The following is a 22,894-nucleotide window of genomic DNA, read 5'->3' as shown; positions in this document are numbered from 1 at the left end:
CACGCCCTCCCGCAGGGGGAAATGCCGGAGCTGTTATTCTTCCTTTCACTCCTTCCCCTCGACCTCCCGCTCTGGACGCGGCCGTGGGAGAGGTTTCCAGTGATCCCCCCCCACATCCCGGTGCCGGCCGGGGTCGGGGCCCGGCGAGCAGGAGCCTGCACGATGCCGGCAGCACGCGTGGGGCGGCCGGGCAGCGCCGGTCACGACTCAAGACACGGTGCAGAGCCCGTCGTGCCTCCCGCCAGGAAACACGACCATTTTCAAGCCGGCTCCTCTTACCAACAGGAAGCGTTAAAGATAGAACGGCCGGGGCTGGGCGGGGGGGATGAGGAAGCCGAGCATCTTCTGTGCACCGAGAGCAGCCGCCGGGCCGTTCCCAACCGCGCCTGCCCATGCCGGGTGGGAGCTGTGGTTGTGGACGACCCCCGTTTGCCTGCTTGGCTGCCCCTTGCTGAGGAGCACCCCCCGACCCCAGCGGGGACACTGGTGTGGTGGTAACTGGGAGATTCCTCCACCACTGGGCACAGTGAATGAATGACCCTGGGCTTGCCTCCTAACCCACATGAGGTAACGAGCCCCAAAATCAAACAGAATAAAGAAGTCAAGTGATGCTCTGAGCAGGCCCAAGACCTTTTGAGCAAGCACTACGAATAACTTCCTTTAATTATAATAAAAGATAGGTAGAAACAACAGAAGGAGAAGAAAAGAAAACCCAACAATAACACCTTAAACTGTGCTGGCCCCCACACGTCAGTGCCTGAGCAAGTGATGGAACCACTGCTTGGGTTTGGTCGCTGGTGCTCAGATTAACAAAGCCAGACCTGGTTTCCCACCTAATTTTGGCTTCAAACTGCCATGGATGCTTCAGGGAGAAAGACTCCAAGGATCTTACAGTCACTCATTGCTACCCTGCGAAAGGAAAAGGCCGCTGCAGGGAAGGGTGGTTTGTGCTGTTGCTGTGGTCAAGCAGACGAAGGTTGTGCTGGCTCAGAGGTTGCTGTCCAGGGCTGTGTGATTTGTGTAACTCAGTTTAACACCACACCCTCGTGCAAGTGGTTTGGCTTTTGTTCCCAAAGTGCTTCTAGCCCTTGAGCATTTGAAGAAAGTCTTTAAAATATGAACCAATGCAACTGTCATCTTCCTGTGTTTCCAGACATTTTACAATAGGAAACAAAGAACAAAACCCTACAACAATAGCTCAGAGGTACCAATTGCCTCATTCATCTCACTGGAATGTTCAAAAACATTAACTGTTTTTTGACTGATTCAGCAGAAAAGGGGCTGCCGGATAATGAGCTTGTGCCTGATCCAGGGGAGAGTCAGGGACTGGGGGAGGTTTTATTTTGCAGCACAGCAAAGTAGCGCCTTTCCTGAAAGGAAACAAATACGCTTGTGGATAGAAGAGGCTGCGTGAGAGGAGAAACTCTGACACGGCTCGAAGGGAGCTGCTGCCTTCCTCTTTCTGTACTGCCTCCAACATAGCAAAGGGCTTATCTCACCCCCAATTCTTAATCCACAAAGGCCCACAAGGGTAGTGGATGCTGGAAAAGACTCACGTCATTGAAATAAATTAATTAGCAATTAGTGCCTGCTCAAACACGCCGTGAGTGATCAGTGCAGTCCATTGGATTTGATCAGGAGTTCACCTCACGGTGTTTTCATCTCTTGTTTAACACTGCTAGAGCAGGAAAGACAAGGTCAGCACCATAGGCTGAACTCCTGTTGAAACAATGCCATGAAAGTTTGAACAAACTCCCATTAAAGTGTGCCAATGAGCTACAAGCCAGTGAGAAAACAGAGAGCTCGACCGTCATTCCACACTGTCCTCCTGTCAGGAATGGTGGGAACGGGAAAGAATTGCCGCTTCCAGTGCTGCTGCCTCCTTTCCAAGCCCAAGAGGTCAGGATGGAGGATGCCACACTCACCCAGCCATGTCCAGGCAGCACCGGCATGTTACTGTGCACCCAACATCAAGACACCTACTACAGCTACACCCTGTCCACATCTTAACAGAAATCAAATCATTAAGTAACTAATTTCTTCTTAAGCCTGTGATGATCATACCCCACCAGCTGATGGAAAAGGGCTGTTTTGTCAGTCGACTGTCACGCTCAATGAGCTTCTACTTCTATGTTCATACAGAACAATGTAAACCTGTTCTTTTTTGCTTACCCCGGCCCCCAGTATTGGGACTCTTGAAGGGTGGAGTAGCAAGAGACATCCTCACACTTGCAGTTAGTTGTTCTAAACAACAGGCGGGAAGGGGCAAGTCTTAAATAAAGGCTACATCAGACAAGTGATGATTTTGTTGTTCTGTTTAATGGAACCTTTGACTTTGACGAGCAATATGTACTTCTTAAATAAATAGAAAACACACATTCATTCAAGAAAAAAACAAATCACAAAAAGGTTTTAAAAGTGCTCGGTTTTCCAATTCCCTTCCAAGGTTTCATGATACAGGGAGTTACATGTGCCACGTTGGCTGCATTCAAGATAATTTTCTGCAGAGTAAAGCCACAGTTAATCTTCCCTTTCTACCAAACACAACCTCCCCACCCCCAGTAATCCAACCATTTCATCTGATTTCTAGAAGTTAGTGCTTTAGCTCAGGTAGCCCTGCTCTGCCTCACACAATGGTGATGGCTCACATGGCACAAACATGTAAAAGTCAGTGTTTTAAAAGAGTCAACGGAAGAACATTTAAATAAGCGTTGTTGTTAAAAGCAGGTTAAGAGAATATCTTGGGCTCAGGTTGATTTGCCTTTTAGATACCTTAAAATCACAACAAACTGTAAACAAAAGTGCACACATACTGCAGCGTTGATCAGCACCTCCTCAGCCAGGCACTCAGAGGTGGCTGTGCCCAGCCTGGGCTGAAAACACTGTTCTGCAAGTCTGATATTGCTACCACAGAGTGACCTCTTCAAAGATAACTTAATCCTTGGTTTCCTGAAGTCTTTTAGGGAGAAATCCCTTCCAGAGTTGAAACCATCTCGGGGGACATTCAGAACAACTTTGGCAATTGCCTGAGTTGTTTCACATCAAGAATGGTGCCAACAGAATTCATGCTGTTCGACCGGTTTAATGTTTCAAGGACTGGAGTATGCAGATTTCCAGGGAAGACCTGAGTATCTCCTTCGTCCTTCCTGGCAGGTTGTTCAGTGAATTCAAGCCTCCCAGGTAACAATTTGGGTTTTGATTTTAAATCCTTTAAAATCTCAACTGAGTTCTCATCTGCTTGATCTCTTCTAGCAGGAAACATTTCATTTGTAATATTTTTTACTACAGGGCTGTTTAATGCTGGGGGAGAAGCACTGGCACTCAACTCTCGGCTGTGACCTTTTAGATGAACTGGAAGTTTTCCATCAATTCTTCTGGATAATTCAGTCCGGTGTGTGAAGCCTTCCAACACACAGTTTTTGTCCAGTGTGCTTTCACTTTTAACAGTAGCAGAATTGCCATCTTGAACCTGCAGTTCCTCTTCGTCTTCACTACTGTTGTTGCCCTGTATCAGCCCATATCGCTTCATGTACTTCTTGGTTGCAAAAGACATATTGCTTGGTGAAATTAAGCTAAGACCCACCATGCTCTTGTCCATATTTGTATGCAAGATGTCCTGGAAAGAGAGGTCTACAGGAGGGTGTTGGCCTGAGCGGCTGAGGGATAGTCGAGATAACTGATTCTCACTGAGATACTTGAGTGCTATAGCGTTTGCTTCCATGCTCAGGTCAACAACATTAGGAGTTAAGCCACACATGCTGACATTGGCAAATGACATATAGTTTAGTCCAGGAACCACTGCTTCAGGATTTATGCAGGCTAAAATGCTGAAAGAAAGCATCACAAAGTTAGTTCAGCATAACGGGAAAAACCTGCATTTCACAATATCATCTGATAATTTCTATTTGCCTGCTGAACCAATTACTCCTTCCTTCTGATCACCACAGCTTGATTCCTCAGTGTCCAAATAATACGTTCTGCATATACTAAACAGCAGCTCTCCAGCTACTTGCACTGGCAGTATCCAAACACCATGTTAGAGAATTGCTGATATTCCCTTCTAATATTGCTGATATTCCCTTCCAATACTAACCACAATCCTCTCATGAGGAAGTACCTGGCTCTAGTGGGTTTCAGAACTGACTTTGTTTTTAAAGTGGGTTTGTAAGCTCTTGGCCTATTCTCACCAGTGAACATGTGTCTGATCCTCAGACTCTAGAAGATGCCACCTAACTTAAAATTTACAGATAGAAGATAAAAGCCCAATGGCAGAGACCAAAAACATCTCCTCTTTCCCAATTCATGCCAATTCCAGGATTTCTATGGGAACTCTGACATACTATCTATTTCCAGAAAACTGCAAGGTTCTAGGCTTTGAAGGCATTCTTCAGTAAGAGATATGTTCGTTCATTCTGTGCTTGTTAACACATAAGGTATGCAAGAAACTGGAGTAAAGACTGAAAGAATAAGCTCTGGTACACTAGTAGTGGTTATAAACCAGTGCATTTAGTACATGCGTCTCATACTAGTTCATAAACACGAACTCCTCAAGTTGATTGTTAAAAGTCTTCCTCTTTCACTGAGCACAGATCATGAAGTTTGCTTAGGGAGAATAAACGGGATCAGATGAACAATCACTCCTTATGCTATGGAGTCCACTGTTGCTTCCTTCTCTGCTGTGCTGTAGAACTTTTCTCAGAATTGCTTATCAGTCATGTGAGTGGCAGAAGGAAGAATCCCACCCCACTCCCCAGGCTGGAAGAGAAAACCCCAAGAATTCCAGTTCTGTTTTACAGGTTCACTTATTAGCATCCTATTGACATTAAAAGAACACTGACAGACTCTTCAGCCAGGAAAGTAGCCTAGAAATTCCACAAAAATACCTGATGACATTCAAGTGAAAAGGAGATGAAAGAGTTTAGAAACTGTAGCCAGCCCATGTGTAAGCAGCTACATAAGTAAATTCCTGTGTCTCAAACATGCCCTTCAGAAATTACTTGTGCTCCTTCTATTTCATCAAGGCTATCTCACTCGTAATAAACAATTAGGAGAGAACCAGTTTTGATATATATATCAAAGCCATGATAATGATTTCACTTATACTGGTGAAGTACAAGACAAAGGTTAAGTAGCAGTGACAAAATATACAGCTGCTTAATGTTCAGCCTCCCAAGTCCAGTGTTCCTCTGGAATATTCCGACATGGCCCAAAGGACTGAAATTACTCAAGCAGCTTTGGTATTATTCTAGGGAATTGTGTGCTACTGCATGTGCAATACTTTAAGAATCATCAGATACTCTAACGGCTAGAGCTACTTGTGTTATATTTAAATAATCTGAGTTTTGCTAGCAGAGCTCTTAACCTTATCTGAAATACCCATAGCACGAGCCAGTGTTTCATCTTTGCAGGAAATGTGGATCAAGTTGCCAAACAAATCCCCAGTGGCAGTAAACACAGTCCCTTGTTACTCCTTGAGCCAATCGTCATTTTTGGTTGCATCTACAAATTCCTGCTCAAAACAACCAGTATTTTACCTGGCATTCTCCACTTTGTGGGTGTTTTTCTTCAATTTGCCAGGCGAGTCAATTGTCACTCCAAGACTCTTCAGTTGTTTGAGTGTGGCACTGATCACACTCTCTTTGTCCACCGCTTCCCGGTCAGTCTCTGAAGCCTTTTCTGTCATATCATCAATATCCCGATACTTAGGACCATCATCATTAATGAAGCCTGATTTTACAGGCAAGTGATCTTGCTCTTCTGAGGACTTTAGGAGGTAGTTTACTTGGCCCTACAGGAAAAGGGAGCAGGAGAGAGACCACATGGGCAAAACCATCATGACATGCTGCTGTTAAAACCCAAAATCCTGGTGTATTCTCGTGCCATTTAAAACATAATTACATGGACTAACACCTTATTCTGACAAAGAAGCCAAATTCAGGTTCAGTTCAGATGCAGTCATGTAAACTCACAGCAGTGTAGGCAAACACTACAATATCTTATGCTTCAAGCTTTCTCTAAGAGTCTGTTCTGAATACATATTCATTCTGAATATCACATACTGATACTCAAGATTAAAGCCCTTTAAGGGACTTGAAGGTAAAAAGCTGTGCTATTTTAAAGGGCACTAATTTGGGAAGTTAACAACAGACATTGTCTTTGAACTACAGACTTATTAGTCAGTATTCCATGCATGCATGGAAGAATGATGTACAGAATAACCATTCAAACCTTAAAAATAAGAACAACCACAAACTTGGAACTTTTGCATAAATGTTAAATTTCCATAAATGTGAAGTGTGAACACCAACACCCCATGCAATTTCCATTCATGTGCTGTTTCGACTGTTTCACTCACTGCAGACTATCATGAATTACATGTACATGAATTACATTACATGTACACAAATTACCAGTAAGTCCTGGTAAAGCTTCTGATCCTCTGATGGATTCCAAGGCAGCAACGAGGCGGGTGGCTCCGAGTTCTGCTCACTTGTTACCACCACGTGGTTGCTGGCTCCCTCTGTTGGTTCTTTCTGTAAAGACACGCTAATACTTTCTTCCAAGGACGAACTCCGAACAAGTGCTTGGGAAACATTTCCATTTCTGAAAGAGAACACAGAGACGTCAAACTATTTCCTTGAAACAGAAGAAGCACTACGTGTACCTTATCTTTTCATGAAGAGGATCAAAACTGAGTACTGGAAACAGATCCTAACGTTTCTTGGTTTGTCTGCTGCTTGAGGCTTTTCTCCTTTCTGCAGTCATTTTCTTTCAAAAGTCCTTTGAGGACTTAAGGAATACACCTTGCAGAATGAAACTACAACAGTCTGAGTAGCTTTTCAAAAGGTGATCTGAAAATGGCAATGGCTCCTCTGGACTAGGCAAAACTCAATGACACTCTACAACTAAACCTAAGAGCAGACAAAATTTAAGTTATTAACAAGTTTGGAGTTTCTTATGTTTTCAGCATTTTTATGGACACTTAAAAGCCTTTAGCAATAAGTGTCTTCCACATATTCTGAAACCTTTTTTTTACCAAGGTAACTGATAACAAGATTACCGTGGCAGTAAACTTCTCAAAGACACTGCCACAAGTACCCACACAGAGTGCACACTGAGTACCGTGAACTGAGAACAAACACCTAGTTGAAATATTTCTCCATAGCAGATGTGAAAGAGGAACCATAATCTATCCTGAAATTTCCAGATAAAAAGGATAAATATTGTAAACTGAGTTACAATGTGATGTTCTACATCCTCTTCAGATAGCTGGTGTGTACATTGCAAAACCCATTTGAGACCAGACATATCAATAGTACTATCATCCCGAAGAAGATCTTTAAGCAGCCCTCCTCCCCCTTCCTGTTCCTCCTCAGGAGACAAGTGTAAGATAAGGGAATTTCAGAACTCAACTGATCAATTGCCTGTGTTGAAAGAGATAAGATTTAAATCACGTGACATACTAGATAGTCAATGTAGGTTATCAGTTACTGTTACACTAGCAATTATTCATCATTCCCAAAAACGTTCCCCTCCTCCTCAAACCAATCTGGGTGATGATCTAAGTTCTTACTGTAAGATACTTCTACAGCTATTTTACAGGTTTATGAATACAAGTTGAAGAGAACCTTACAATGGCATCTCTCTCCAGTACAATGTTCAAAAGACTGATTTGAATCAGTAACATTTACGGTAGCAATATATGTTTGCAGATAATGCTTTAATCAAGGACTATGAATATTCAAGTTATAGCTCAATTACCAGCCTCTTTTCCAACATGATTAGTTTAGAAACCTAATTTAAACTGCAAGGGTATTCCCCCTCCTTTGGCTTTTCATACTTAGAGACTGTTGGATGATTAGAAGTCCTAAATTGTTGAGCCTTTGTAAAAATATCATCCATATAAATAATTAAAAATACGTTTAAAATCACTTCCCAAATTAGTCTGAGATTAGGCACTGCACTATGAAGTATCTGATCTTACAAATAATTAAATTAACAGTAGTGAAGTTGGCACCTGCATTCACCACACACAAAGTAATTAAGTGTAAAATGCAGAGAAATTCAGGGCACAACCATAAATCCCTCATCCTGAGCCCCTCAGAACTGAAAGGGTTCTGAATACTGACAGGGAAAAGCCACTGTAGGAAAACAACTGACTACAGCAGCATCCCCTTCCCCCCACCCCATGGGATTTAAGGTAAGAAAAGGAATGCTGCCAGCACTGTACATGCTTTTCTGAGTTAAAGGCTTTTGCCATCAGCTGCTGCTGATAGGTAGGCTAGCTAAACCTGCACGACTGATAAATGCAGACTCTAAAAGCAGCTGTTTTTCGGGTGAGCTGTATAATTCAGAGCATAATTAAAAAACAAAGAAAGGAAAGAACAGCCAAAATCAGGTGACTGTAATTCCTGGAAAAAATACTTCTGAAAGTAGTAACTTGTGAAAGGCAGTTCAGCTTATTATGTGAACACAAAGTATTTCAGGTTACTTACTGGAGAATGTTCTGATTAGTTCCTTCTTCCACAAGGTGAATACTGTCTACAAAGCTGGGCATGTCAACCACCTTTAAGGAAGAAGCAATACTTGTATTACTTGCATCTTGTTCAGCACTAATTGAAATGCTTATGTCTTCCTTAGAAATCTCTTCATCCTCTTTTTTCCCTTGTGGTGTGGAGTAGTCTTGTTTTTCTGAGGCTGTATTCCAAAATAAGCTAGCACCTAGAAGAGAAAATTACCTATTTAAAAGAAACTCATTACTATCTCCTGAGACCCTTTAGCTTTGTAAAGCTAAAGGAGTCGTTTTCCTCACATTCAGGATTTTTCACCAGTGTAAAAGCGATTTAGGGTTCAGAACAGATAAGAGTTGCCAAAACATCATTCAAGTTCTAGTTTCTTCCAAGGCATCCCTGATGAAAATAAACAGTTGTATTAAAGCATGTTAATGCATTGACTTTCAGCCAGTTTGAAATTTTTCTCCAGACTAACCACAATATTTCCATGGATTTAACAGGAACCAAAACATTAATATGTAACTTCACAGACACAGCTGCATAACTTGCTAAAATTAAAGCGAATACAGTCTCTGTGCATGTAAATGACTTACAAAAAACTTCAATAATATTTAATAAAACACCAGATGGGAGAGAAGCTATTACTTGTCAAAGCAGTTTATTAATTCAAAAAGAGATTGATTTTTTCTTTCAATATGTCAAAATTTCAAGTAGAAGACTAGAGCTATTGGAAAAATAGTTCTTCCAGTTATGGCAATCACAGCTATTGCAGAGCCCAGAGGAAAAAATATAACTTCAGCCTAAACTTGCAAATAACACCTGGAGAACTGAGCTGGCTCTTGTACCTGGTGGATGCTTGTGTACATTCAGCATTCCTGAAAAACATTCTCTCTATACCCAAATGTAATTCAAACATCCATAAAAAGTGATACTATTTTTACAGACTAAAACGTTACCTGTGCTCACAGCCACACTCACACTTCTCCTCATGTGTGGGCCGGATGAAGATGGTGTTTCCATAGAAACAGCATCCCCTTGCTTCTCAGGCTGCAGAGCATGGCCAGTTGCAGCTGGATCCGAGGAACAAGCCTGATGAGCCTGAGCTTCCAGCAAGCGCTGGATCTGTAACAGTTATCAGCATGTTACAATTTGTACAACAAAATATAAAGTGTAACAGGCAGAAGTGAATTACTAAATTGGGCTCCTCCAAGATCTGGAGTCAAATCCAGGCTGCATTGCCACAAAAGTCTGATAACCTTCCAGTTCTCAGCAGTGCATGCAGCGTAAATCAAAACATCAATTTTGATGCTGGCAGAGCTAGCAAAGAAGAAGTTCTAAGCAAGCTGGCAGAACTACACGAAGACAACTTGAGTAAAACCTATTTGCACTGCATTTGTTGGAAATACTCTCTGTCCCTTTCATTCATACACAAAGCCTATTACCTACTTACCAGCCAAGCATTTATATGCCAACTGCCCCTACATCATGCTAAACCAACTTTGTACTAATTACAAAAATAAGCACTTAAATGATAAAATTAGGTTTGCCCAGGCAATCTGCGCTCAACTATTTGCATCCACCCTGTTCTCAGATTAGTTCACAGCTCTATGGAGAAATATAACAGTAAAGGCTGTATTTATGCAATAAGGAGAGGTTTCCCTCTCTTGTGCACAATCCATGCTTTGAGAGCTTGATTTAACACACAGCAGTTATATCTAAAGCCTATTTCAGTTGTAATTTTCTAATTTAAGCAGGAAAAATATGTTTTGTGAGCAACTTTCCTATTCCTACCATTCATCACCAATTCACCATCAGTTTCAACTCTAGCTCTTCAGCTCCAAATCAGACCCTGAAAAGTACAGCACCAGCAGCATAGCTCTCAAGACGGCAGTATTTAGTAGAAACTTCACCTGGTATCAAACCAGAACTGAGCAAGACCCCCAAAACCCAATTTTCCAGCGCAGCAACAAGCACCTGATGAATCCTGCCAGTCTGCTGCAAACAGAGAACTGAAGTTTCCAAAGCAATAGCCTCAATCACTCAGGAAGTTACAGGCTTGAAGATGAGCAAAGCAACACACGAGAACACCTTGTGCTTCACCTGTATCCTTGCAGTAATTCCAAAGGCTATAACCTATGCAGTGATTTTTAATTTACATAGATAAGTATATATATATATATATAAAAAAAAGTATATATATAGGAAAGTATTTATACACAGGGCGTATCAGTTCACATTATACAAGAGTCTGCTAAAAGGGAAACCTTTCTGTTATGGAAATAGGATAAAAATAAACGTAAAATTTAATCAGGCAAGAGTCTAATAGTTTTCATTTAACCACACCAATTAGCAGAGCTAATCAAGACCCCCTTCTATCCCCAAACTGTAGCTGGTATGACAGGCTCTCTTGTTCCAACAGGGAGAGACAACGGTTAATTTAATTCCTTTGGCAGGGGAATTATCAAAGCATAATCACTAAGAGGGCAGAGGAGAAAGCTGCTGTTTCCACAAACCTGAGCTTGAAGTAATTTGAGTTGTCTATCTTGCTCTGTAAGAACCCGGTATGCATCTGGAGATAATCCCATCATTCCATTATCTGATCCTGCTTTAGAAGCAGACATGTGCAGGCACGGTGAGTGGGCTGCACAAAACTGTGGACTAGAGGGGCTTGCACTTGAAGGCAGTCTTATTCCAGGCGATAAGCTATTGTCAAGAGAACAGCTCCCTGTTCTCCCATATCTCATGCTTATAGGGCTGCTTGTGGTATATCCTGGATTGCAGCAAACATTTGGGCAAATGATATTTTGATGCAGCACTGTACATGGATTCTGCTGAGCCATCTCTGATTGGATTTCTGCTCCATGTTGGGGGCTCATTTTACCAACTCCTTGCCATGAGTTTATCGGGTGATACTGAAGGGAAGCAGGACACTGACAGGCACATGCACCGGCTGGACAGCAAGGTGGCACTTGAGCTGACACCTGCAGGTCTGGTGGTCTTCTGCAGATCTGTGGTGAAAACATGGAGTTGCAGAGGACTGGCTGCGTAGCAGCAGGAAGCTGCTTAGAATTGGGTATTGATGTTCTAATTGGAGGCTCTCCTTGATGAGGTACTCCATTGGGATTTAACACAAGTCTCTCTGATGGTTTTCTGGGGTGATGTGCAGATGCATCTGGGGAAGGCCCACTACAAGGGGTTGAAGGAGAAGATGATCCTGAACTTTTTCTTGATTGAGGGCAAGCTTTCTTAGAGTGAAAGGGTTGCTGTAGTAGAGCCTGCTTTCCTCTGGAAGGCCTTGAGGCTGGAATTTTCTGGTTTAAATGATTTGGTAGTTGCCTTAAAGAGGGATCTCCCATATTAGCAGAAAAGTTTTGCTTGTCTTCAGAGTGCTGGCTGGGGTAATATGTAGATTCCAAGCACCATTTCTTTTTAATAGGCTGATGTAGTGCTGTGGGTTGACTTTTAGCATTTGAAGTCCCCATAGGGTTAGACGACTGTCCTGGTTCTATGAAACTCCCATCCAAAACAAGTGACAGTTCAGGAACTGAAGGAAAGATCCTGGTAACCTGAAGTGACAATTATACAAGCAAGTTTAAGGTTATTTTAAAATACTGTCTTTCATCTTTTCAGATGCAGAATTTCTTAGAAGAAAATGTTTCAATTTAAAAATCAATATATGACCACTACCAGCTCCAAATCAGCTACACACTGAATACTTTTCTGAAGATTGGAAAATCCAGATACAGAAAAAGCAGCAAGATCTCTCTGATCATTCTTAGACAAAATTACTGTCATATGGCATAACAACCATGTCTATTAAATGAATGCTCCAGGTCATCCTGAAGGGCATTTTGGAGTATGGCTCCTTCCCCTTCAGGAAGCGGACTACATGTTCTCTATTACTATTTTTAGACCCAGCAGATAGTTGTTTACTGTATAATGTACTGTTGCACCTCTCACATCCTTCTAGACCTATGCTGTTTGAGGGCTGCTATTTCATTGCATTTGTATATGCTGCAGTAAAAGAGGACAGACCAGCAGATCTTTACTTCATTTACCCAGAAGTATACAAGACAGACTTTGCTGCCTCTATCTTTACCTCAGATACCACAGCTCTTCCATTTAATGGTAGCAAGATTCCCAGAGTAGAACCTACTTTTCTCTGTTCCCAAATCGTAGTATATACAGGAATTAAAGCGTCCATAATACTGGGAAAAAGGCAGGTTCCCTAGAACAGGAGTTGGGACTCTTGGTCCATTTCTTCAACTCTGTTTCCTGTCCCCTTACAATGAGTGTTTCTGCTCTAAGTTTCACATAGAGATGATAACAATTATTTACTTAGTTACCTGTTGACTCACTGGATGAGGACTTGGAATTGGTCTGGGTGATAAATCCTCATCTTCTACACCAGAGTCATGATCGCTTGCTGACAACTTGCTGGGTGAACAGCCTTGGGAAGGACTACAGCCAACACAAATCAAACTAAAAACGTTTGCTTGTCAAATCTGGCAGCAGTAACATGAATCTTCACATTTTTCACTGTGCCATCTACGGTACAATATCAGCACCATTTTTTTAAGTAGTAGCTGCTATGCATCTCCTCCCCTCTTAGCTAGGGAGGGAGCAAACAGCTCTAACAGTGATAATACAAATGCTGCTTTTGGACAAAAAGAAACTAACTCACCCTCAACCCACCCTCAGACACACACACCCTCTAAGTGGCATCCTAAGAGCAAAGCACTGATTTATATTAGAAAGATCAGGACTGCTACAGTGAAGACTGTAACATCGCTTAAAGGATTATAAAGGCCATCTTATAGTCATAGATAAAAATTTGATGGATAAGTCAGGTTCTTCAAAACCCTTAAGTTTCAACCTATCCAGGTCTCCAGCTCTGAAAAGTGGGAAGGAAAAAGGAATTTTTACCAACTTAAATTTGGAGATTTGCTTCAAAAGGACAGATCTCTCAGAAGGCTTAATACAGTAAACTAAGCTCCATCACTACAGACTGTACAAGTTAAAACCACCAGTATCAAGAGTAGAACTACAAATAGTTTCTTTTGGAATACAGTCAGCTTGACCATCTTACTTGAGGAATATTAACTCTAGGAATAAACAAAAGCACATACATAGATTTTAATGCGAGATCATTATTCACAGCTAAACTGACACCTGGCACAGGAGGTCAAAAAGCCCTCATCCAATAAATATTTTTGCATACATGTGACATCTAAAAGATTTACCTTCTGAGAGGAAGTTTCTTGCAAACTCTGCTGAAGAACTCAGTTTCTGCATTTTGGTTTTCTGCACTCAGCTCAAACTGGATAGGGCTTTTGTCTGAAGGTTCAACATTCTGGAATGAAATTTTTTGTATGTGTGAAGCATGAAACTTATAACCTTTAGCCACTGAAGAACTACTCCTAAAGAAACAGTTCTAAGGATGCTCATATCTGATCACTTGCTGCTTGTCCTTGACTTTCAATTCTCAATTCTTTCACCACTACAAGGAGGCAGGCAACTTCCCTTCCTGTTTAACACTGTTCCCCCTGCTACTCAGTAAAGTAGTTGGCCTAATTATAGCCATGAGCAGATGCTTCCTCGTGGTAACTGCCTAGATGCTCTTAAACAAGCCTTCACCACTATAGGAAACAGCAACTGCTCCTTACACTGTTTCACGCACCACAGCTGGAAACAACAGAAGTGAGCCTCTGTTAAGAGGCTTGTCATCTTCAGGAAGCTAAGCTGTACCTAGGGAAAAGGTGGAAGAGAAAAGTAAACTGGAAAGAGAAAAGTAAACATACAGGACACATGTTATACTAGCTGCTTCTCTGCCAGAGTATAGGTGCATTTATCGAGCAGACTACGCATCAGCTTCAGGTTCTGTACACGCGCAGGAAAACATGTAAGGAAATGAGATTTCATTGAATTTCCTCAAACCTGGTTAGTTATGTCTCAGACCCTGCAAACTATTTCAAAGAGTTACTCTGCACAAAGATGAAATCGTTCCTGCTTTCTTACTGTAGCACAAGAGGTATGCAGATTACTGAATTCCCTTTTGCATTTGACTTCAAGCAAAGCACAAGCACCAGCACCTAGCCCTGCTCCCCAGAAAGCACCAATGTACATCGCCCGCCACAGTTCGATGTCTCCAGCACATACACAGCACACCAGATTAACAAATGCTATGGGAAATCAGAATCTCTGCTCATAAAGCCAAAAGGGCACTAGAAGGAGCACTGAGTCCAAGACAGTACAGTACATTTTAAGAGACAGATTTCTGATTGTTATCAGAAAAGTGAGCAGTTGCTGACTTTTGGAGGTCATCTCTCAATTTGAGACACAAACTGAATTTACAGTAATCACTAAAAAAGGTAGTTTTATAGAGCTATGTCATTTTCAAACACTGCAGCTCCATTTGAGTCACACTGCAGTGACTCTTCCTTTAGTACTTAAACTAAAAGTCAAATTTGGAAGTACCACAATGTAGCAGGAAACCAAGCCACTTACTTTGAAGAGGTGTACTGTTTCATTGCAAGTTAAGATCTGAAACCCTAGTTCAGTCTGTCCACTGCATGGGATGCATTCATAAAACTCTGGTTCCTTGTGTGTCAATGAATAAAGCACAACAAGAAAACTCCCAGATTCTGAAAAAACCCTAAAATAGAAAAAAAACACACTTCTTAAAAAAGACTTGCGAAACAGGAAGAAGGCCCTTAGTTTCTCAATATACTGAACAAACTATCACACCGTTTAGCAAACTGGTGAGTCACTGCACTTTGAGTGGTACTGAGCTATAAATAGAGCAGATGGATTCATGAGTGATGCCACACGCAAGTATCAAAGCAAAGTAGGGAAGTAGGAATAATTAATCTACTTTCTAGCTCAAACCTCTAGGATCACTTGGTACTTTAAATGAATTCCTGGAAAACTTTAATCATAGCATAGAAGAAAGCATCTATAAAAATGATATTGTGGGTTTTTTTAATAACTCAATTGAAGATGTTTTATAAAGACACTTCAAGTGTTTCAGCTACCCCTAAATACTAAAACCAAAATGGATCTGGAATTTATTTTACTTTTTTTTTTTTTTGAAGAAAAATAATGTTTTTTTTTTCTTACAGGTTGAGTACAGTAACAACAGTCAACATGTAACACAAAAGATCAAGAATAATGAAAATAATGTGCGTTTCCATGAAGTGGTAGTACTACTTTCAGAATAATTTTTCTTATCGCTTGCAATATGCTTACTTATAGAGCAGGGCTGATTATTTTTAAATAGGATATATGATGGAGAAAGCAGTACAAACAAGGTATTTGAAAGACGTATTCACGCACAACTTTAAAATGATACTTACAACTTCAAGAGTTAAAAACAAATGATGCACAGATTAAGCAGTTAGTCTGCAGAGGTTAATTCTGTTTGCATGGTTCATCAACTCTGCCTAATCCACTTCCAAGATGGAATCAGTGAAAGTTAATGAGAGTCAAGCATCTAATAATCTAATTGGGCTCTTATCTGTATTTGGGCATATTTAAATTGTTAAGGGGAAAAAGTAATTTCTATAATTACAGACACATCTGTTCACCAAATGTAGTTTCATTTCAGAATTTAAAAGTAAATGTGATGAAGCAGAAGAAATATTTATCCATACAGCACATTTAAAAGTTTCATTTGCCTGAAGAGCAGTTTTAAACTATAAATATCTGCACTCCCTCCCAGCTTCCACGTAAGTAGAACCTGACAAATATTACAAGTGAAAAGATGTAGCGGATGAGGGATGATTATCTACCAACATCATAATGAAAATGAAAATAAAAATAATCAGAATGGAAAAGGAAAAAAAAAAACGCAGAATATTTAGCAGGAAGTCAAGACAGCATTAGCTGCAAATCAATATGCTTCAATGTGTTAGTCAGATACAACCAGAGAGTAAGCTTATGTCAAGGAAAAAACCCATAAGAAAAGTTCAAACCTGAAACACATCACTGTTTAAACTGCTGTTTCCTGCTTGCTGCTTCTTCATTAAAGTAAAATGCAGTGACCTTAATGATATTAAGGTTCTGTGTTTGAGATATCAGCCTAGCTTTCTAACACTTCAGTCATAAAAAATTTGTGAGGCAGAAGTCAAAACCAGAAAGTACAAAGAAAACAGCCTTACCTCCTATATAACGTATAAATCACAGAATTCCCTTAAATATATTTGAACGGAGCCCATGTTGCCATGCATTTCTATGGAATGCATTTTTAGGCAGCCAGTAGCTTCCTTGATTTATAGATAAAAGTGACTTGCCTTTCCTGAATTGAAGAACTGAATAAATATCGCAAGCAACAGGCCCAGACTTGAGGAGTACAGATGTGGGTAACACCACTCAGCCAACTAGAAGCAAGAAGAAATATCCAATTAGAGATCATTTCATTACCAAGTTTCCACCACATAGTCCCTCAAATACATCTCAAATCAATATGTATATCAATCTGTAAAAACAGAGGCAAACACTTACACTCCAACTAACGGCAGAGCATAAGCCTTGGGATCAGACTCAAGCAGCAAAAGCAGTTTTCGTGTCTGGTCCATAGTAAGGTAGCTGAAAGAAAGCAGAAGTTGGGGTTTTCTTTAGTATTATGGAAGGCAGTATTTCAGAAAAGAATCCTGAAAAGACAAATACATGTTTAGAAAACACTAAGAAAAAAGTTGGGAGGGGGAGAGGAAAATAATCAAACCCATCCTTCCTTCACACTTGAAGCAACTCCTCAGCTTTCCACCAATTTCCTGTGTATTAAAGAATTATCAAGGACAAAATTTGCTTAGTATTATAGTATTCAAACAAATCCAGAAGTGCAAGTCATGTTAAATTTGAAGAGGAACTTTCAGAGATGCATTCACAAAGTCTCTTTCCAAATAAAATAATATTCAGTTGCTTCAAATTATTTCCCTGGTCTATCTTAACTTCACCCTACTAAATTAGCTATCAGTCAGAAGGATGATTCCCCAATACCATCTTAAGAGCACGATCAACAGAAAAAAGATGTTTCACATTCATCTGATTTTCATTCTAAGGCTAGCACTGATATTATTTAAGAAGCTGGGTGCTGTTTGTATTTACTGTGTTAACTAGAGGCATACACCTATGCCCCAGCAAGAGGATGCTTCTACTGATGTCAAAAGCAAGAACTCCTACTGAACCAGCTACAATTTTCACCCCACCCCATTTCTTGTTTCTCCTTTATAATCTTTCAATTTTTTTCCAAGTCCAAGAATTTATGTTATTTTTATGCCAGTTATTTCACAAAAAGCAAAGCACTGGCTGAGATCTTGCTTACCTGCCTACTTTAGGAAATGCACTAAACTGCCAGGCAACTTTGATAGCTTTATCATCACCATTTACTCACCCACATTTACATGTTCCTTGAACTTGTGCAATATTCATTGGACTGTTCAAATTTCTTGCTAGGGCTGTGGGAATGATTGGGACAGACTTCACAGGGGTGTATTCCAAGATATTTGCTGCAGTAATTGAAGCCCAGTAAAAATGAAAATGTAGATTATCGAGGTTTTCTGTGAAAATAATGTGAGCTCTCACAGTGAGCAGTTTAGAAAGGTCCAGGGATTCTTTACTGCACAGACTGTGCTGCAGACCCTAGAAGTGGGGAAACCAGAAAAAAGGTAAATACACTACATTGTCTTCATATCACTACCATGATTCAAGTTGTATTATACCAGGAACTCAAATCATTCACTATAGCTACTACTACAGCAGTAGGCACTGTATAGAAAGCCATTAATCCAGGTTTCCAAAACTCATTGCTATAACGAATATAATCAGTGAGGTAAAATATACCTGAAATTAAGCTATGAATATCTTAGCATCATTTTATGACATTAAAAACTCTGGGGTTACTTACACTGTATGAAAGTTAATAAAATAGCAGGTAACTAGAAGGCTCAGTGATCTAGGCTTTCTTACATTAAAGAAATTTCTATTTTAATATTTGGATGTATCATCATGAGGAAATTTAGATGTGAAGTAAGCATTATTTGTATCATAAAATACACACAACAATAACCACAGGCACACGTTTTCAGGAATTGAAGGGGTATTTGCTAAATTAGATGTCTACAGCAGAGCACAGAAGTGTCAGGCACACATTTCAGTTTTAAGTACTAACCTACGTAGACTTTACGTGCTTTCTTGCAAGTCACTTGCCTAGCAATAGTTTATCTACAGTAGTGTGAATACTGAAATTCATTCTTGATAGATTTGAAAGAAAAACCTGTTTTTTCTTGTTTAAATAAGTTGCAGTCATTGTTCTCTTGCTGGTTTTGGTGGTCAGACCAGCTGAAAGACTTTTGGTCGAAGAACAAGATTTTAGTCCAAGATAAAATACGTTGTGATCCTTAAAAACCCATGAAGACTAACTGATTTTAATAGTTTCTGAAACACTTTTCAATGACTCTCAAGCAGGTCATTTCACATAGCCAACTACATCATCTTGCCTCAGACACAACTTTGCCGTGTTTGAAATTGATGGCACTTGGAAATCAAGCTGTGTGCATAGTCCAGTCGTCTGCCTAGAAGACAGTTTATTGTTTAGGAGACCCAGAAGTTGCCAAGAGGTGCCTACCTGGAAAGCCAAGCTGATATCTTCAGCACCATGCACTATAATATCTGAAGAAGGTCCCCAGGCATTAACTGTACATGGAATCAGAAAGTCTCCAGGAAGAGACGCAGTTGGAATTTTGCCTGATCCACCAGCAACTTCTCGACCAGGATCAAAGCGGTCTATTGTTACGGTAATGCCTTCCCCATCTTTAAAATAAATAAATACATAAAATTAGAGTACAAAAGCAACTCAGGCTCCTTGATGACAACTTATTCAACCAACTGATATTGTCTGTCTACCTGACGTTTAAAGTTACCTTCATCGACTGCAAGAGTCCCAAGCAAAAAACAAGAAAATAATCTCTTTTCATTCTGCTTAGCATGGCGATAGGCAAGTCGCAAGGTTTTCTCCATCATAGATAACTTTGGGTTTCTAAAAAGAGACAATAAGCAAGCTTAAGACCCAATCATATTTCATGCTTGTTTGAAGAAGTATTTATTATATTGCAATAGCTTCCATGAGGTTTTTTTTTGTCCTTTAAAAAGAAAGTATAGAGAAATATACCAAAGCCCTAAACAACAAAAAGGTAAGAATTAACAACATTGTATAAAATGTCAATGGAATTTTAGCTCCTGCTCTGTGCATCATCCCGAACATTCATCTTCAAGAAAGCCATATTTTAACTAGAGTAGCTCCGCAGGATGCTCTGTAAGACCATCTCAACAATATTTTGGCTTGACTGGTCCAGCAAACCAATAACAGAGGGGAAACAATATTTTCTATGGAGAATAAATAGCAAAGAGAGGGAAGAGCTTTTTTTAATATGGAGAATGAGTAACAAGGAGAGGGAAAAGCTTTTTCTTCTGCTGGCCCACATAGTCACAAGAACTATAGATGTATTCTGTGAATACAAATGAATCATTTTAACAGAAGGTGGGAAAAGTTAGGAACACTAAGACCAAAACACGAAAGTCTCTGAAATTTAAAGACTAGAACTGGCCAAAAGGCTTAATTAATTTTGACACGGTGTTCTCTCATTTTAGCACAACATTTAGTGTGGATGCTTAAAGCAGCAGCAGACTGGGCTCAAGTTCTGAATCTAGGGCCGTAAATACATCAACATTACATTAGCCTGAGACAGCTTATCCGACTTTGACTTGGAAAGAGGTCAGACTTTAAAGTGAAGCTACTGGTTTATGCAAATACTGTGATGATGGCTCATATCATACCTGATCAAGATGAACTAAATTGAAATGCCTTCATAAAAATAAAAATAATTTATTTTAAACTTGGTTAACACTTTGAGGTCCTAATATTAACTCAAAGAACATTATGTGGCAAGCACAAGTGGAGGCCCCTCTGACCTGCAAGGGTTGTCCACCCTTATAAGCACATATATGCATATACTTGCTCTAATAATTACAGTAAGATTTTTGTAACATCTGTATAAAATTACACATTTAAATAATAAGGATCAATTTTTACTGTCCATTTGTTTTGCAAGTCAAATTTGGAATATCCTGCCCTAGAAATTCCCAAACATCAGAACTTTCGACATTCTAAAGGAGATTCCTGAGGCAAGCAAAATATTCAAGTTTTACTTGAAGCACCGTATCTGTATCCAGTTTATCAGAAATATTTGTTTCTCTGTAAATATTTAGAGACAAGCAAAAATGTGTTAAAGAAAATGACAAATATACAGTTACCTTTACAGCTTTCCATATGAGAAGGAAACGAACAGAAATTGTAACTTACTTTAGGATGAGGGACCTCAAACCCATTTGACTGTATTACAGCACAGACAGAAACTCTCAAATCTTTCCAATTAAAATCCCTATATATTTATAATTCACAAACCAGTTGTTTCTTTTTCCTTTGTGTCTTGTCACACACTAGGCTCAAAAGATAAATGAGGCTCTGAATTATGTAATTCTTGATTGATTTTAACCTTTAGCTGCTTAAAAAAAAGTTATTCATACCTGTAATAGGTAATATGAGAGCCAATAACATCGCCCGTAGGGCCTGGGTCCCAAAGTGCACACTTTGACAGAGGGAAGCTGAAAGGGACCATCCTTTCGGGAACAAATCTGGGAAAAAAATCACAGAGATAAACAATGAAAACTGAATAAGCTTTCAAACATCACTTATAAGAAGAAACAAATGAGTAACACTAAGAAAATCAACAAATAGCATGCATAAGCTGTTGGTACTTTTTGTTTCAAGACCAGGCCAATGAAGCAGAAACTTTATCTTATGAAGATGTCAAGCATATGAACTACAAAGTCAACACAAATCTTTTGTTTTCCACCTAACAGTTCCTGCATGGAATCTTAGAAGATGTGTAAGCCAAAATACAAGTCTGCAGATAAAGCTCAATAAGAAGCTGCTCTGGATATACTATATGAAAGTAAAAGCCTATCAGTCATTAAACTTCAATGGCACACAGAAAATCTTGATATAACAACTGCTTCCAAAAGCCCTGTTTTAGTCACTTTTTCAAGTCAGCATTCACTCCACTTCAGCTTTGAAGATTCTGAAAAAAAAAAGCCTTAACTCAAGTAATATAGTGCAAAAATTGAAGAAAACACTTCAAAAAGGCCTAAAGAAATTATTATGTAGCCACATAAACCAACCTACACAAGCGAGATTACATTTTTAAGAGTTGCCTAAACTATGTTATATAAAATACAAGACGTTCGATGGTCTACAACATTCAGTAAATATCTTAACACTTAAACAAATACGCAAGAACTTCCTTCATAGTTAACTGAAGCATCAGACTTTGCCAAGCTGCTCCCTTTGCATTTCCTCAAATTCCCAGGAAAGAAGTGTTTTCAAGGCGGTGCTCTAAGCAACTCGCCTACCTCTCACGTAACCGCTGAATCCCATTAAAAGCCAACACCCCTCAATACAAGTCCCATTTAACATGTTAAAAGGGCAAACATTTTAAAGACCAGCTCTTTTCACTAGCTTTGGGCAAGCACGGCTCAGATACACGCCCCCAGAGCTCCTTATAACCACTCGCGGGGCGGCACCGGACCCAGCGTGTGCCACAACGGGCACCACCTATCCCCCTCCCCAGGAAGGGTACAGCGCACCCTCCCTCCCAGACCGGGTACCTCAGATCCGGGCCGGGAAGTACAGGGTCCATGCACACCGGCCGCACCTCTGCCCCCTCCTCCTCCTCCTGTCCCTGCCACGGGGCTCCGGCGAGGGGCCTGCCCACAACAGCCCCCGCCTCAGCCGAGCACCAGAGGGGCCGTGCCAGCGTCCCCCGAGGGAAGGGGGGAACGAGCAGTGGCACCCCAGCCCCGAGGCCTCGCTACCGCCGCAGTCCCTGAGGAGAGGCCCCGGGGACCGCCCAGGCTCCCGCCGCGGCACAGCACGGCACGACCCGTCCCGCCCGACTCCAGCGCCTTCAAACCCCACGCCCGACCCCTCACTCCCCGCCGCCAACGCCCGCCAGCCAATCAGAAAACACAACCGGCTGCGATCCCACCCCCTACTACCTGCTCCCACCCAATCGGCGCACGGCGTGGGAGGGAAACAGCTCAGCTTGACCAATGAGAGCTCGCCCTGGGGGGAAACAACCGCCAGCGCGCGAGTAAGGGGGGATTTAAAAACACCGGCGGTCTGAATAAACGGTCAGCGGGAGGGCGGGGAACGCGCAGGCGCAGTGCGGTTGCCATGGCAGCGCGGGGCGCCGCCGCCGCTGGATCGGGCTTGTAGATTGACAGAGGTTCCAAAGTGAACCGGTACAACCGACCCGGTGCCCGCT

The 22,894-nt window shown here is 40.9% G+C and overlaps 1 protein-coding gene across 3 annotated transcripts; it reads right to left on the bottom strand.

Moving 5' to 3' along the window:
- Window positions 1-2,300: 2,300 nt before the first annotated feature.
- Window positions 2,301-22,506, bottom strand: STIL (STIL centriolar assembly protein). Of its 3 annotated transcripts, none has more exons than XM_065673399.1 (16): window positions 22,236-22,506; window positions 21,096-21,203; window positions 19,433-19,548; window positions 19,138-19,322; window positions 17,905-18,152; window positions 17,016-17,099; window positions 16,805-16,891; window positions 15,021-15,168; window positions 13,757-13,866; window positions 12,860-12,995; window positions 11,027-12,079; window positions 9,470-9,635; window positions 8,496-8,721; window positions 6,411-6,603; window positions 5,535-5,788; window positions 2,301-3,827 (listed from the first exon to the last, which is right to left on the bottom strand). In XM_065673399.1, the coding sequence occupies exons 1-16, from the start codon at window positions 22,265-22,267 to the stop codon at window positions 3,005-3,007; spliced, it is 3,969 nt and encodes a 1,322-aa protein (XP_065529471.1). In that variant the 5' UTR covers window positions 22,268-22,506; the 3' UTR covers window positions 2,301-3,004. The 3 variants fall into 3 exon arrangements, with proteins under 3 accessions (XP_065529471.1, XP_065529472.1, XP_065529473.1); XM_065673400.1 differs by having other exon boundaries at window positions 12,860-12,974; XM_065673401.1 differs by lacking the exon at window positions 22,236-22,506 and adding an exon at window positions 21,981-22,207.
- Window positions 22,507-22,894: the final 388 nt, after the last annotated feature.

The sequence above is a fragment of the Lathamus discolor genome, chromosome 3, assembly GCF_037157495.1.
Source record: "Lathamus discolor isolate bLatDis1 chromosome 3, bLatDis1.hap1, whole genome shotgun sequence".
Classification (NCBI taxonomy): Eukaryota; Metazoa; Chordata; class Aves; order Psittaciformes; family Psittacidae; genus Lathamus; species Lathamus discolor.
This window is presented reverse-complemented; position numbering and strand designations above follow the sequence as displayed.

Excerpts from the sequence above, each read along its gene's own strand:
- STIL (XM_065673399.1), bottom strand. The coding sequence starts at position 22,267 with ATGGACCCTGTACTTCCCGGCCCGGATCTGAG. Across the intron at positions 19,323-19,432 it reads GACTCTTGCAGTCGATGAAG|ATGGGGAAGGCATTACCGTA; the intron begins GTAACTTTAAAC and ends TTTATTTTAAAG. Across the intron at positions 15,169-16,804 it reads AGTTCTTCAATTCAGGAAAG|GGTTTTTTCAGAATCTGGGA; the intron begins GCAAGTCACTTT and ends TTTCTATTTTAG.